Raw genomic sequence first — 15622 nt, forward strand, 5'->3', positions numbered from 1 at the left:
CACCCCTACTTGTGCATTGTCATGGAATATTCTAGTCTAGTGATAGTATTTCAGCTGTGATAACTAGCAGAGCAGACTCGAAGGGTTGAATGGTCTACTTCTGTTCCTGTTTCTTATGGTATTGTAATGTAGATGTATATAACTGTCCATATAAACACTGTTAACTTTTTGCAAATTGTTAATTTCCAACAAAAGTTTGTGTAATCTTTACCCAGAATGGAGGTGTTTTTACTTTTGGAGCTGGTCTATGTGGGCAACTGGGACACAACTTCATAAATAATGAAATAAATCCTCGCAGAATCCAGGAATTGATGGGAAGTGAAGTCTCTCAGATAAGCTGTGGAAGGTGAGTACATTTAGTGGAAAATCAGTTTGGGCGATGCCCTAGCCTGAGTTCTAATTGTTATTGTATTGGAAAGGTCTACTTTTACTGGTAACAAACTGGTGCATGTTAATTGCATTATATAAACTAGCTGTGTTTCAAATACACTAGTTGCTGTTTACAAAACTACACACAATCATCACTACTTTCCTTGAAGCATAACTGGTTATATTAAAAATTTCAATTTGAAATGACTTCGGCTTTACTTTTAAAGACAGGCCAATAACTTTAAAGACTGATAATAAATACTTCCAAGCTAAGAATTAATTTTAAAAAGACCGCTTGTATTTGTATAGCATCTTTTAATATAGAAAAATAAATGTGGGTCTTCCCCAAAGTGAAATCAGATAAACCAGGCCCCAGTTTGGACATTTTGCATGGGTAACTAATAATGTGGTCAAAGAGGTAGCTTTTTAAGGAGAACCTGAAAGGAGGAGGAAGGACTGGAGAGAGATGGAGAGGGAGCTCCAGAGTTTAGGGTCTTGCCAGTTCAAGGCACCACTTTTCATTTTGACATCCCACTACTGCAGCCCGAGGAAGTACAGAAAACAGTGCCACCGTGAATGGTCAAAGCTAGTGAACAAACAAAGAACAATTCAGCACAGGAACAGGCTCTTTAAGCCTGTGCCACCACATTTTGCTCTCCCATACGCATACTATCTTCGATTACAGGATCCCGTTCCCTCTATTCCCTTCCTATTCACGTGTTCGTCCAAGTGCTTCTTGAATGCTTCTGTTTCCACCACCATCTCTGGCAACCCATTCCAGGCACTCACCACCCTTTGTGTGAAAAACATGCCTTGCATAATTCCTTTTAAACTTCACCTCCCCTACCCCCCCACACCCATGCACCTTGAACCTGTTTCCCCTAGTAACCAACCTCTCCACCCTGTGATAAAGCCTCTTTTACATTCCACTCTATCCATGCCATTCACAATCTTTTAAACTTCTATCAGGTCACCCCTCAATCTCCTGTGTCCCAGTGAAAACAAACCCAGTATGTCCAATCTTCCTTCATAGCTACAATCACCCATACCAGGCAACATCCTGGTAAACCTTTTCTATCCTTGCCAAAGCATCTATATCCTTCTGGTAATGTGATGATCAGAACTATATGCAATATTCCAAGTGTGGCCTAACTGAACTTCTGTAAAGCTGCAGCATAACTTGTCAACCCTTTACTCCATGCCCCTTCCAATGAAGGCAAGCATGCCAAAAGTCTTTTTTACTGCCTTATCTACCTGTGCTGCCACCTTCAGTGGTCTGCACACCCAGGTCCCTCTGCATATCAATACTCTGAGGGATTCTGCCCTTCACTGTATAATTTTCACCTGTACTTGACCTTCCAAAATGCATTGCCTCACATTTGTCTGGATTAAACTCCAACTACCATTTTTTTTCTGCTCATGCCTCCATCTGATCTATATCCTGCTGTGTCCTCTGACAACTCTCCTCAATATCTACAACTCCACCAATCTTTCTATCATCCACAAACTTACTAATTAGACCAGCTATGTTTTCTGCTAAATCATATACGTAGATCACAGCAGAGGTCTCAGCACTGACCCCTGTGGAATGCCACTGATCATAACTCTCCATTCTAAAAAGCATCCTCCCACTGCTATCCTGTCTCCTATGAGTAAGCCAGTTCTGTATCCATCTTGCTGACTCACTCTGATACCATGTGACTTGACCTTTTGTATCAGTCTGCCATGAGAGACCTTGTCAAAAGCTTTACTGAAGTCCTTTACAGACAACATCAACCACTTCTCCCTCAATCATCTTTGTCACCTTAAAAAACTCTATCAAGTTAGTGAAGCATGACCTTCCCTGTACAAACCCATGCTGTCTATTGCTAATAAGTCTATTTGCTTCTAAATGTGAATAGATTTTGTCCCTGAGATTTTTTTCCAATAATTTCCTTACCACCGATGCGAGTCTCACAGGCCTTTAATTTCTTGGATTATCCCTCCTACCCTTCTTAAACAGTGGACAACATTGGCTATTCTCCAATCCTCTGGGACCTCACCTGTAATCAAAGATACAAAGATATCTGTCAATGTTCTGGCAATTTGTTCTCTTGGCTTCCTCAATATTCTGGGATAGATCCCATCAGCACCCAGGGACTTACCTACCTTATTGGTTTTTAAGGAGCACAACACCTCTTGCTTTTTAATAGCAACTTGGCTTAGAAACTCAACACTCCCTTCCCTGAGATCATCCTCCACCAATTTGTTCTCTTTGGTGAATACCAACACACAGTATTCAGTTAGGACCTTACCTAACTCTTCTGGCTTCACACTAGATTCCCTCCTTTTGTCCTTGAGTGGACGGAATATTAATTGACCATGCTTTTGTTAACTGGTAAGTTGGTCAATCTTTTATATAGCATGTTGTCTGCTTCATGAATATGTTCCATGTTTGGAACCCCTACAAGAGCATCAGAATAAATCACACAAGTCAGTGACTTATTTCAAACTTGCTCTTGGGGAGCCACCTACCATCTAGTCCTTTAACTAGTGTTGCATGGCTCCTCTTGAGTGGATCATCTGCTATCGGTCAGCGAGTCCACACTGTAGAATCAGGGATGGGGGTAAGCCACTTGGCCCCTCACAAGCTATCCCATCATTCCCTTAGCTTGCTGCTGAGCCTTCTTCCACCAACTTAGCTTGGTTCCTTAATCCTCACAGCCTTAAATCTTACCCACTTCACTTTAGACGATTTAATTTGCAATTAGTTTTTCAGGGAAGGAATGCTTTCATTAATTTACAGACTTATAATGCAACACCTTCTGGTTTATGGTAGGTTAAGCTAAGGAGAGAGAGCTTTTTAAACCAATTGAAAGATCGAAGTTCTTGAAGCAGGATATTATCACTGAACCTTTTCCAACCCAACCACTCAACGTGTCCCAGTTGGAAAGAAAGAACTTTGAAAGATTACATTCAAAAGAGTCATAACTACTCATTACCTGTTTGTGATTGTCATCTCTTAGGGCAAGGGATGGCCTAGTGTAGGTATTATCAGTGGACTGTTAATCCAGAGACCCAGATAATGTTCTGGGGAATCTAAGTTTGAATCCCACCATGGCAGATGGTGGAATTTGAATTCAATTTTTTAAAAAAATCTGGAATTAATAGTCCAATAATGACCATGAATTTGTTGTCGGAAAAACGCATCTGGTTTGCTCATGTCCTTTAGGGAAGGAAACTGCCATCTTTACCTGGATCCAGATCCACAGGAATGTGGTCGACTGCCCAGCAGGTGACGTTCTCAACCTGTGAATGAATAAAAAAATGCAAAATAAATTGGGATAACAGAAAATTATATGAACGTTTTACGAATTTAATCTCAAAATAAATCAGTGATATTATTGGCTGGGCAAAGGGGCAAAATTAAAGTGTGCAAATTCTTCAGAAGAAAGTCGAGGGGAAACGCAAAAGAAATTGCATGTACTTTCGACTCAATTAGACTTTTAACATTGGACCAAAGGGACGTTTACTCACTCGGACAAAGAGGCTGCACAGTTTTGGGAGCGGAAGTCGATAGTACTAGCCTAGTGCCACCATATGGCTGTCAGAAACATGACACCTTGAATTTCGAGCTCACTGTACAAGTTGTATGTTTAATGGGTCTCCATGTGTTGCTGACCCAGACCACACTTGCTAGGCTCCCTGGCCTCAATGACTGCTTTCACTGCTGGTAGAATTCATCAGCTCTATCAAGCCTGTTCCATCCTACACTGTCTACTGTCACTCCCAATTTCTCATTTGAAACTAATGCCAAAACTTGGGGAGAATGCCTTTCTGACTTCCCTCCTCTAACCACACAATCCTCAAGCCTTTTGTAGACCCTGGTGGATGGTCCTCCACCCCCAGGGAGTCCCTCCAGTTGTATGCCAGGCTGCTGATTTACGGTGCTATTTCGACATTCTGGCAGTTCAAAGCCACCTCAGTCAGTCAGAAAACCTGCTTGCAATTTTGACACACAACAGGCTGAGACTTGAGATGTTAACTCTTAAGTGCCTTGAGGTGCAAGTGAATTACAAAACATCTCCCATCTCTTGCATTGATGTAAAGCAAAGAATTGTGAATGCTGGAAATTTGAAACAAAACCAGATATTACTGGCAAAATCCAGCAGGCCTGGGAGCATTTGTGAGGAGAAAACTGAGTTAATGTACTGAATCCAGTGACTGCTCTAATAAAGAGGCAGCAGGCTCGAAACATTAACTCTGCTTCCTCCCCACAGATGCTGCCAGATCTGCTGAGTTTGACCAGCACTTTTTGTCTCTCTTTCATTAATGTGTCTGCCAATCCCTGAGTCTCAAATACTTAGTCAATTTCAACAGGTCACTAAATTGTCTCTGTGACCAAGCTAATGTTTGCTTGACCTGATATTTCTTCGTCTTTGAAAAATCTGGTAAAAGATGCAAAGGGGTATCTTTTCATAAAATTACCCAGAAATTCTTAAAGATAGATTTGAATATTCCAAAAAAGAAGTGCAGATTATTGTCTTGATTTAAGAGAAATATATAATTGGATTAATTTAATCAATTGGATTAACGACTTAAGTTGATCAAAGCTATGAGTAAAATGTACAAATTATTAATAAAAGCTCAGATGCTAGTGCAGCAAGCATGAAATGCAGTATTATTGTAATATGTTCTTCCTTCTTTCAGACAACACACACTTGCCTTTGTCCCTTCTACTGGCCTACTCTATGCATTTGGACGTGGCAACAGAGGCCAGTTAGGATCGGGACACACAGTTAACTCTCAGGTTCCATACAAAGTAGCTGGAAACTGGGTAACTCACACGCACAAGCCACATCCTAACGGTGAGTGAAATTTCAAGGCTGCCCTGGATTGAGCAACACAATTTCTTGCTCTTACATTCAGTGTGAATGTTATTCACCCAGCACCTCGAGTAAAGTGTTGAAGTCTATCCTGGCCTATTTTTAGCAGGAAGCTACCTCCTTCTATTAGTTATCAATTTGAATGATATTTCTGATTTTGGGAAGTTGCACCAATATCAATCCTTGATGATTGACTAGTAAAATTGTCGATTTTCTTTTTCTGTCTCTGTGGTCAGCACTGCTACCTCAGTGCCAGGGACCTGGGTTTGATTCCACCCTTGGGTGACTGTGCAAATTCCAGGCAGACAGACATTCACCCCATGTCTGCGTGGCTTTCCTCCAGGTGCTCCAGTTTCCTCCCACAGTCCAAAGATGTGCAGGTTAGGTGGATTGGCCATGCTAAATTGATAATAGTGTTCAGTGTAGGCTAGGTGAATTAGCCATGGTAAATGTGGAGTTAAGGGATATGGTTGTGGGCTGGGTGTGGGTGGGATGCTCTTCAGAAGGTCATTACAAACTCGATGGGCTGAATGGCCTCCTTCTACACTGTAGGGGTTCTATGATTCTATGAATTGTTGCATGGGGTATGGGTGTTACTGGTAAGACCAATATTTATTGCTAACCCCTAATTGCCCTTGAGCAGTTTGGTACAACTGTGAGGCTTGCTAGGCCATTTCAGAGGGCAGTAAAGAGTCAACCACATTGCTGTGGTTCAGGCCAGGCCAGATATGGATGGCAGATTTCCCTGACTAAAGTAAAGTCACTTCTACCAAACCATAGGGCCGTTTTCTCATGAGAATGAGAGATATCTGTGTGGTAGTTTAACCTGAGGGTCTCCACACCCCTCTAAATTGTCTCTGTGACCAAGCTAATGTTTGCTTGACCTGATATTTAGAGGGGTGAGGGGATAAATTGAGAAGGAGAGTAACCTCAGTCAATGCAGGAATTGAATGCATACATCTGTCTTACTCTGCATTGCAGATCAGCCATTCAGCTAACTGAGTTTCGAAAAGACTTTAGTGAACCAGATGGAGTGTTTTTTTTTAACAGCAATCACCAACAGTTCCTTGACTAAGATTTCATGAATCAAATTGAATGTTCAGTCAAGGTTGCCAGTGGACCATTGTATCCACTGTCCTGCCCAACATATTGCCTTAACCATTCCAGCCAAAGCAGAAAAGGAGGTCAGCTGTCTCCTTATAGTATCTGGCTGTTTGAAAATTGTGGCAATTCAGCCTCCAGCTGTTCTTTAGAAAGGTGACAACATGGGTATCGTGTATGCCAGCTCCTTTAACTTTTAAGCCATATTCAGACCCTATTCATAGACATTTCATAGAGATTAGATTAGATTAGATTAGATTAGATTTACAGCATGGAAACAGACCATCCAAACCGTCCATGCCGACCAGATATCCCAACCCAATCTAGTCCCACCTGCCAGTGCCTGGCCCATACCCCTCCAAACCCATCCAAATGCCTCTCAAATATTGCAATTGTACCAGCCTCCACCACATCCTCTGGCAGTTCAATCCATACACGTACCACCCTCTGTGAAAACGTTGCCCCTTAGGTCTCTTTTATATCTTTCCCCTCTCACCCTAAACCTACGCCTTCTAGTTCTGGACTCCCCAACCCCAGGGAAAAGACTTTGTCTATTTATCCTATCCATGCCCCTCATAATTTTGTAAACCTCTATAAGGTCACCACTCAGTCTATGACGCTCCAGGGAAAACAGCCCCAGCCTGTTCAGCCTCTCCCTGTAACTCAGATCCTGCAACCCTGGCAACATACTTGTAAATCTTTTTTGAGCCCTTTCAAGTTTTGCAGCATCTTTCTGATAGGAAGGAGACCAGAATTGCATGCAATATTCCAACAGTGGCCTAACCAATGTCCTGTACAGCCACAACATGACCTCCCAATTCCTGTATTCAATACTCTGACCAATAAAGGAAAGCGTACTAAACGCTGCCTTCATTATCCTATCTACCTGAGACTCCACTTTCAAGGAGCTATGAACCTGCACTCCAAGGTCTCTTTGTTCAGCAACACTCCCTAGGACCTTACCATTAAGTGTATAAATCCTGCTAAGATTTGCTTTCCCAAAATGCAGCACCTCGCATTTATCTGAATTAAACTCCATCTGCCACTTCTCAGCCCATCTGGTCCAGATCCTGTTGTAATCTGAGGTAACCCTCTTCGGCTGTCCACTACACCTCCAATTTTGGTGTCATCTGCAAATTTACTAACTGTACCTCTTATGCTCATATCCAAATCATTTATGTAAATGACAAAAAGTAGAGGGCCCAGCACCGATCCTTGTGGCACTTCACTGGTCACAGGCCTCCAGTCTGAAAAACAATCCTCCACCACCACCCTCTGTCTTCTACGTTTGAGCCAGTTCTGTATCCAAATGGCCAATTCTCCCTGTATTCCATGAGATCTAACCTTGCTAATCAGTCTCCCATGGGGAACCTTCTCGAAAGCCTTACTGAAGTCCATATAGATCATACCTACTGCTCTGCCCTCATCAATCTTCTTTGTTACGTCTTCAAAAAACTCAATCAAGTTTGTGAGACATGATTTCCCACGCACAAAGCGTCAGGATTCCCTCCAACAACTTGCCCAGCACCGAGGTCAGGCTCACTGGTCTATAGTTCCCCGGCTTGTCTTTACCACCCTTCTTAAACAGTGGCACCACGTTTGCCAACCTCCAGTCTTCCGGCACCTCACCTGTGACTATCGATGATACAAATATCTCAGCAAGAGGCCCAGCAGTCACTTCTCTAGCTTCCCACAGAGCTCTCAGGTACATCTGATCAGGTCCTGGGGATTTATCCACCTTTAACCGTTTCAAGACATCCAGCACTTCCTGATGCTGAATTTCTATTTTCTATACCTTCTGAACAGGTTCTCCTTCCCTTAGATTAAACCCCTTCAGTTGGTATAGATTGTTGTCCTGACTAATGGTAGTGGTAGAGGGCTGACATCAATTCTTTTTCTGCTCTTGTTTTTATTAAAAAATAAATGACAATCTTCTATTCTACTATCTGATGAAAAGAACTTTAATGGATTAAAGAGCCCCTGCTAGGGTACGAGGACAGAAACAAAATCAAATGGTTCACTTAAACTTATAGAACTTATAGAAATGGAAATTTACCAAAATCAATTCAAAATGCCACTATCTGGGGTGATCTCTGGTCTTTAAAGAATTTTTATTCTACTCTTTTGAAAGAAAACAATAATATAGTCAAACAGCCCCATTTGGGGATTGTGTAACAGAAACAAAATTTAATGGAAACTTAGAAATCTAGAACAAAATCTTACTAAAATCAATCAGAACAACATTATCTGCAATGCACCCCGACCCCTGAAGTGCTCTCCAAAGGCCAATCCTCTATTCTATACTGAGTCCAAGGGCCTATTGAGTGACAGTGTTAGAAGACCATTAATAAGTCTTAACAAGAAGAGGTAATTAATTGACTGATAGAGCAGATTCGATAGACTGAAAGGTCTAATTCTCATCTTCATATCTTATTGTCTTATGTATCGTGTCACCAGAGTGGGTGGAGCTCAACAGTATCTTTAACACTTTCAGAACCCTTGCCCTCTAAGACATAGATGAGAAACAATGCCCCAGGATTCACATCAGTCTTATCCATCTCCTGTGCAGCCAGTACCAGTAGCTTAACGGATAATTTCTACGTGTTGAAAGACCACTTGTTGGGTGGGTATTTCGTGAGCCTCAAGATTTAAGCCAGTGAATTGTTGATTATTTTAATCTAATGGTATTTTCTGAACCATAAGCTATTGTGTGCATTGAGACTTGCTTTGATCTGTCGGCAGATCAGTCCATGTATCGTGTGCTGAAACATGTTTGCTGTGGAGGAGATCAGAGTTTCGCCCTTTTCTTTCACCATGAGGTGAGACCAAACCCATTAAATACCCCCGTCAATACTTCAAGGGTGTGATTCCTTGATTTAAAGGTAGAGGGGATGTGCTGAAGGATCATAGGATAAGGTAATTTTTGATTCAGTCTTAATTGATGGTCTAGAGCCAGCAACACAGTCTTAGTATAAAGGGCAGGCCATGCAGAATTGAGAGGCTGGGGAGCCAATTCACTCAGACTCTATGGAATTCACTGCCCCAGAGAGCAGTAAAAATAGACCAACAGGAGGCTGGAAGTACACAGCAAGCCAGGCAGCATCAGGAGGTGGAGAAGTCGATGTTTCGGGTGTGACACTTCTTAAAAGCAATAAAGGCTGCCTTGCCGACCGTGTTCAAGTTTGGGTTTGATTGGTTTCTGCCCGTTTAAAAGCATTACATGGTATTGATGGGATAGTACAGGGAAATGATATGGAAGTGAAAATAGCCATGTGCTCATTAAATGAAAAGGTTGAATTATGAATGTGGACACTACTGGCCTTCGTGTAACCTGTATCTTAGTAAGGATTCCTGTTAATAATTTTGAATGCTGTAGATTTGGACAAGTGGAATGAGAAACACTGATTTTATGAAATGCAGATTTTCTAGTTTTGATTATTAAGCTAAGATTTTAAATCTGAGAATAGTTTGTATGGCCTGTCAGCTGCTTTGAACAAGTACAAGACAGCAGTTTGTCCGCTGTTGGAGTGGTTAGTATCTAGCAATGGTCAGCTGAAATTGAAGCACCTGTTCCCTTTCAACCCTGAAAATAAACACCGTCCAGTGTTGTGTGGCTGCTAACCAGAAATAGTGGGAATTAAGTATCTCAACATTTCTCTTTGCTGTCTGTGGAACCTTTCTGGTGGCAAATTGGCCGTTGTGTTTATGCAACAGCAGTAATGGAACTTGCTTCTTAAAAAAGCTTAATTAGCTGTGAAGTGCTTTAGATTTTCTTCATCTGCACAACATTAGTGAAAACTAAGAAAGGGTGGGGAGGAGGACTGGCTGTATTATTCTCGGTTGGGGTTGGCACAAGTTTGACTGGCTGAGTAGCCTCCTCCTGTTTGTTTCTATTGATGCAAGATTGTGCAGGCATGGAGATTTGATTTGGGTTTAAATCAGCAAATAAGATCCTGTCTTTGTGATTAACTGTGTGTGTGTGTGTGTGTGTGTGTTTTGTTTGAATCTCCCTATAGGCCTAAAATAAAACCAAATCAACCATGAACTCCTTGAATGGTGGAGCAGAGTTGATGGGCTGAATGGCCTACTTCTAGTCCAATGTCTTTTGGTCTTAAAACATCAGAGTTGAGCAGCAGGAGATTTGGTTTATTTCATGTTTCGAGTTGAGCACACATTTATGATATCTTTGTCTCTTCCTGTTTGTCTCCACTTTATGTATCCTTCTAGAATTCACAAGTCCCTGATGATTTCCGCTGTTTGGATCATTTGAAGCGTGTCAGGATAATCAATAACAACGTGAATACGTGGATGCTAAGCCTTTCAGGGAAGGACGTACTTAAGTAAGTTTTGATCTAGCTCTGACAAGTGTCTTTAATTTGATTGAATTGACTTGTATTAGCTTTATTGTCACATGAGTACAGTGGAAAGGTTAGAGGTTGTCACTTATGGCACCATCTTAGGTACCTAGGTACAGATGCTTGAGTACAAAAAAAATTTTAAAGAAGTCCAGCAAAAGTACAAAATCATACTAATAAATTAGAAAAATAAAGAAATAAAAAGTTCAGAATAAGAGTCCTTCCACAATAATAATAATATAAAGAAAACAAAAACAATTTTTAGAAGGAGAGTTTCAGATAAAATCCACCTAATCCATTTTCTGACTCTCTGGGCTGGAGGACCTGCCCCCCTCCCCCCCCCCCCCCCCACAATGGAATTCTGGGCCGGATCCATCATGAAGCTGAAAGAAACATCGGATGGAGTTACTGACTGACTGGATTCCCCCCCCCTCCCCAAGCTGACATGTTACAGTTCCTCATGTTGCTGACCAAAACCTGCATTTCCATCTCCGTTCTCTCACTTGGTCCCTGGCCTTTTTTAAACACTCGCTGCCACCCCTCCTCCCGCCACCCCTCCTCCCGCCACCCCTCCTCCCGCCACCCCTCCTCCCGCCACCCCTCCTCCCGCCACTCCTCCTCCCGCCACTCCTCCTCCTGCTACTGCTCCTTTGCTGCTTGGCCTGCCAGTAGGAAAAGTCCATTCGAGCAAAGTTGGCCAATTTTGTTCTCCGTGCAGATCTCGCCTCATGGTTCTTGGTCTCTCTCTGAAGATTTACTTCAGGACGTGTACTTCTCATGTGTGGTCTGGAATCTCCTCTTATTAAGCAATGACAGAATGAAGTGCCTGCGCCTCCCGTCTCCTTCAGTGAGACATCCGTCTTTATGGCTAGTTGGCCTGGTGTTTACTTCCTTTTTCAGCACCGTTTCCAGGCCTAGTGTTGGATCTAGCTTGTCTTGCTTTTCGCAATTTCCGTTACCATGGTAGGCTCCCACCTTTGCCTTGGAGAGTTCCTAAGAGGAACACACACACAGACCAGATACTCAACTACAGGAGCAATCATCTCAACATGCACAAAAGGACCTGTGTCAGGACATTATTTAAACAGGCCACAACACACTGCAGCACCCAGGAACTACGAGCAACAGAAGAAAAATACTTGCACAACATCTTCAAGAACAGTGGGTACCCGATAAGCACAGTCTGCCAATTCTTAAACTCAAACAAGAAGACACAACACGTCCAGAGACTCTGGCCACACTACCATATATCAAAGACATCTTGGAGATGGCGACCAGACTGCTCTGACCCCTTGGCATCATGGTAGCCCATAAACCTACCAACATGCTGAAACAGCTACTGATGAATCTAAAAGACCCTGTATCAACAGCCAGCAAAACAAATATCACATACAAAATACTCTGCAAGGATTGCAACAAACACTACATCAGACAGACACAAAGAAAAATAGCCACCAGGACACACAAGCACCAACCAGCCACCAAAAGACATGAGCAACTATCACTAGTATTCTTATACACAGGCGAAGGAGGACACCACGTTGACTGGGACAACACGTCCATCCTAGGACAGGCTAAACGGAAACACGCACAGAAATTCCTAGAGGTCTGGCATTTAAACTGGAACTCCATAAATAAACACATCGATTTGGACCCCATTTACCAACCTCTGAGAAAAGGAACTGGAAATGATATCACCTGTCGTAACAGACCAAGACACACCAATAGTGAGCAGACAGAATGCCAGTGCTTCACCAGAGGCTCACTGATGATGTGACCTAGTATGGTGACAAAACATCTGAGAACAAACCTTCCAGCAAACTTCGAACCTGAATCTCAACTTGAGCTACAAATCTTCTCAAAAATCGCAGTACCTGATCAGAGACACTATGACATGCCTCTGGAGCAGGTGGGACTTGAATCTGGGCCTCCTGGCTCAGAGATTGGAACATGGCCAATGCACCATATGGACTCCTTGGGGACTGAAATTGTCAGCTTTGTGATATTGAGAAATTTTTACTCCAAAATCCAGCCCCTGGTTTCTCAAAGGAACTTCCTTTCAACAAAGAAAATTGTCCAGCTTTTCAGCTTCAGTCACAAATTGTTAAAGTTTCTGTTTCTTCTTGCTCATTTTTTTTTCCCTAAAGCTCTACTTCCCTTGTTGTACATTCCCTCTTCCTGTCTGGATGTGCAGCCTTGGGCCACTGGGTAGATGAACACTCTGATTTCTGGCTTCGGTGTTTACATCCAGCTGGACTGATTATGTAAGGTCATATTCGGCTCAGTGGACCCACTGTGCTCCTTTTTGAGTTTTTTCTTTATTCTTTGTATGTCAAACCTTAAAAAAACTATGACAATTACCTTTTAATATTTTATACGTTCCCCTTTCTTACCATTCTGTAGGTAAGCTGTTTTTACTGAATTCCCAGTTGGATTTATTGGTGATTGTCCTATGCTTATGATCCTGAGTTATGGTCACCTTTTATGGAGTTTGGGCTCTTTACAGACTGGTCAAGGAGCAGGTGGAGTGAACTATCCTCAGGCTCAGAAGTAACACTGTTTATTATACATTAGTGGTAAACACTGCTTTACATGGTAATCATAGATTTACCAGGCTCTGATTGGGAGTTTGACAAGGTAGGTGCTGCAGTGTTGTCATCCATTGTAGCAGTCTCCAGCATTAGAATATATCATCTCAGAGTAAAGAAAAGTTAGAAGAAAATCTAACTCCGAGTTGTGATTCTCTGAATTCTTTACCACCGAGAGCTGTAGAGGCTGTGTTGAGTATATTCCAAACTGAGCTATGCAGAATTTTAATTAGTTAGGGAATCGAGAGGTATAGGGAAAAGGCAGGAAAGTGGAGTTGAGGATTACCACATCAGTCATGACCTCATTGAATTGCAGAGCAGACTTGATGGACTGAATGGTCTACTTCTGCCCCTACGTTTTACAATACCATTGGATATGGACTAATATATTGTCTTCCTGTGTTCATGTCCAGGTTCTAGGCTAGTCTAGGATTCTATTGTACACTCTGCCCATTTATATGTAGCTCAGTGACATCCTCAAAGTTGCTCCAGGGTTCTGAGATGCTTGCACACAATCCCTCACTTGGAAAAATCTCTCTGCCCACCCCATCAAATCCTTTCTAATTACCTCAATTGGGTCAGACCTCCTGCCTTCCCTTTTCTGTGGAATGAAATTCTGCCTGTCTGCTGCCAGTCCTCACAGGTATAATGCTGAACAGTGGAGAAAGGTTGAAGGGTTTGCCCATTCTGATTTTGCAAAGTGCATGGTTATCTTACTAAAACATATAAGATCCTGAGGAGCCTTGATTTTGTGAATAATGGACAGATACTTTCTCTTGTTTAGAACTGGTAGACATAGTTTAAGGATAAGAGGTGTACGTTTAAGATGGAGATGAGAAGAATTCTTTTTCTCTCAAAGAACTGATGGTCTGTGGAATTTTCTTTCCCAGAAATCAGTGGAAGCTGGGACATTGAATTTATTTGAGGACAAGTTCAATAAATTTTTGATTGACAACGAATTTGAGAGTTATGGAGCACAGGCATGCAAATGGAATTGAGACCACAATCAGATTAGCCACGTGAAAGCAAAATGCTGAGGTTGCTGTAGATCTGAAATAAAAACAGGAAGTTCTGGAGAAACTCAATAAGCCTGGCAGCATCTGTAGAGCGAGAAATAAGAGTTAACATTTTGAGTCCAAAGATGACTTCGGAACAGAACAGCATAATCTCAGTGAATGGTGGAATGGGCTCGGAGAGCCAAATGACCACAATGTAAAAATCATATTTCTCTGACATAAGGTTGCCAGTTGCTTAACCAAGTTAACACTGGGACAGAATTTGACTCCAAACAGGATTCCATTGAAATGTGCCATGAATAGAGTGGTTTTGGAAGTGCAAGGGACTGTGGGTATTCTTGCTGCCATCGTTAGTCTGTTTTCTGTGGCGAATAATGTACCAGGGAACCAATTTTTTGAAATACAAAGTCATTTGGTGAAATCTCCCAACCTCCTGGTTTATGAACCAATCAGAATTGGCAGCTTGCCTGCAGAACCTTGTTCCAATTATTAACCTGGACTGGGACTGAATGTAAGGATGATGTCATACCAGGAAGTAGAACTAGTTGGTGCTGGCTGTAGTTAACTGCATGAAACCAGTTGGCTTCTCCTAAATAAGTTAGTGGCCTGATACTTTGGTCCAGACATACAGACATACAGTTGGTTGCTCAAGCCTACTCCACACTCGTGGTGGGACCACCCTTGCAAAACATTTCTCCACACCACCCCATGCATCCACATCATCATCTACAGAAAGTTATAAAAACTAAAGATCTAAGAAGGGAAACTATCATCTTTTTTATTATTACTCTCCAATCACCTCAGATGATTGAGACAAGTTCAGGAAATCAGATAGACCAATGTTCTCTGTAAAGACAACTTCCTGAGTTAGGAACCAGTTTGGCTCACTCTCTGTAAAGAGCTCACCACACCAGCCAACAGTCCCTGATTAAGGACTTATGCCTGAAGCATCGACTCTCCTGCTGCTTGGATGCTGCATACATGCAGTGCTTTTCCAGTGTCACACTATTCAACTCTGACTCTCTATCATCTGCATTGCTACTTTCTCCTAGTTCATTCCTGAGGCTGTCTACCTCCTGGGGAGAGAAGAGCCAACTGATATTCACTCCTGTATCACTCCATATCAGATTCCCTATACAACTATGATCTGTGAAACTGGAATAGAATATTATTGGTCACACAAACCGATTCATGAATGATACTGTAAAGGAGACAATAGCTAGTTGAAACAAGACAGCAGGTTCATTTGACAAGTACACACAGAAGACTTAGCATTCTGAGAGACTGTTTCGCTGGTTGAAATTTGACTTTTACGTTTATGCATCTTG

At 42.1% G+C, this 15622-nt stretch overlaps 1 protein-coding gene across 2 annotated transcripts in view; it reads left to right on the forward strand.

The window, feature by feature from the left end:
• Positions 1-15622, forward strand: part of LOC132833441 (probable E3 ubiquitin-protein ligase HERC3) — a 101298-nt gene that overhangs the window by 47272 nt on the left and 38404 nt on the right. For both annotated transcript variants that reach the window (XM_060851729.1, XM_060851730.1), the window contains exons 7-10: positions 216-346; positions 5059-5216; positions 9078-9154; positions 10563-10675. In XM_060851729.1, coding sequence (XP_060707712.1) covers positions 216-346; positions 5059-5216; positions 9078-9154; positions 10563-10675 — 479 coding nt within the window. The remainder of the gene's footprint in view (positions 1-215; positions 347-5058; positions 5217-9077; positions 9155-10562; positions 10676-15622) is intronic.

This window comes from Hemiscyllium ocellatum, chromosome 36 (assembly GCF_020745735.1).
Source record: "Hemiscyllium ocellatum isolate sHemOce1 chromosome 36, sHemOce1.pat.X.cur, whole genome shotgun sequence".
In the NCBI taxonomy this organism is placed as follows: Eukaryota; Metazoa; Chordata; class Chondrichthyes; order Orectolobiformes; family Hemiscylliidae; genus Hemiscyllium; species Hemiscyllium ocellatum.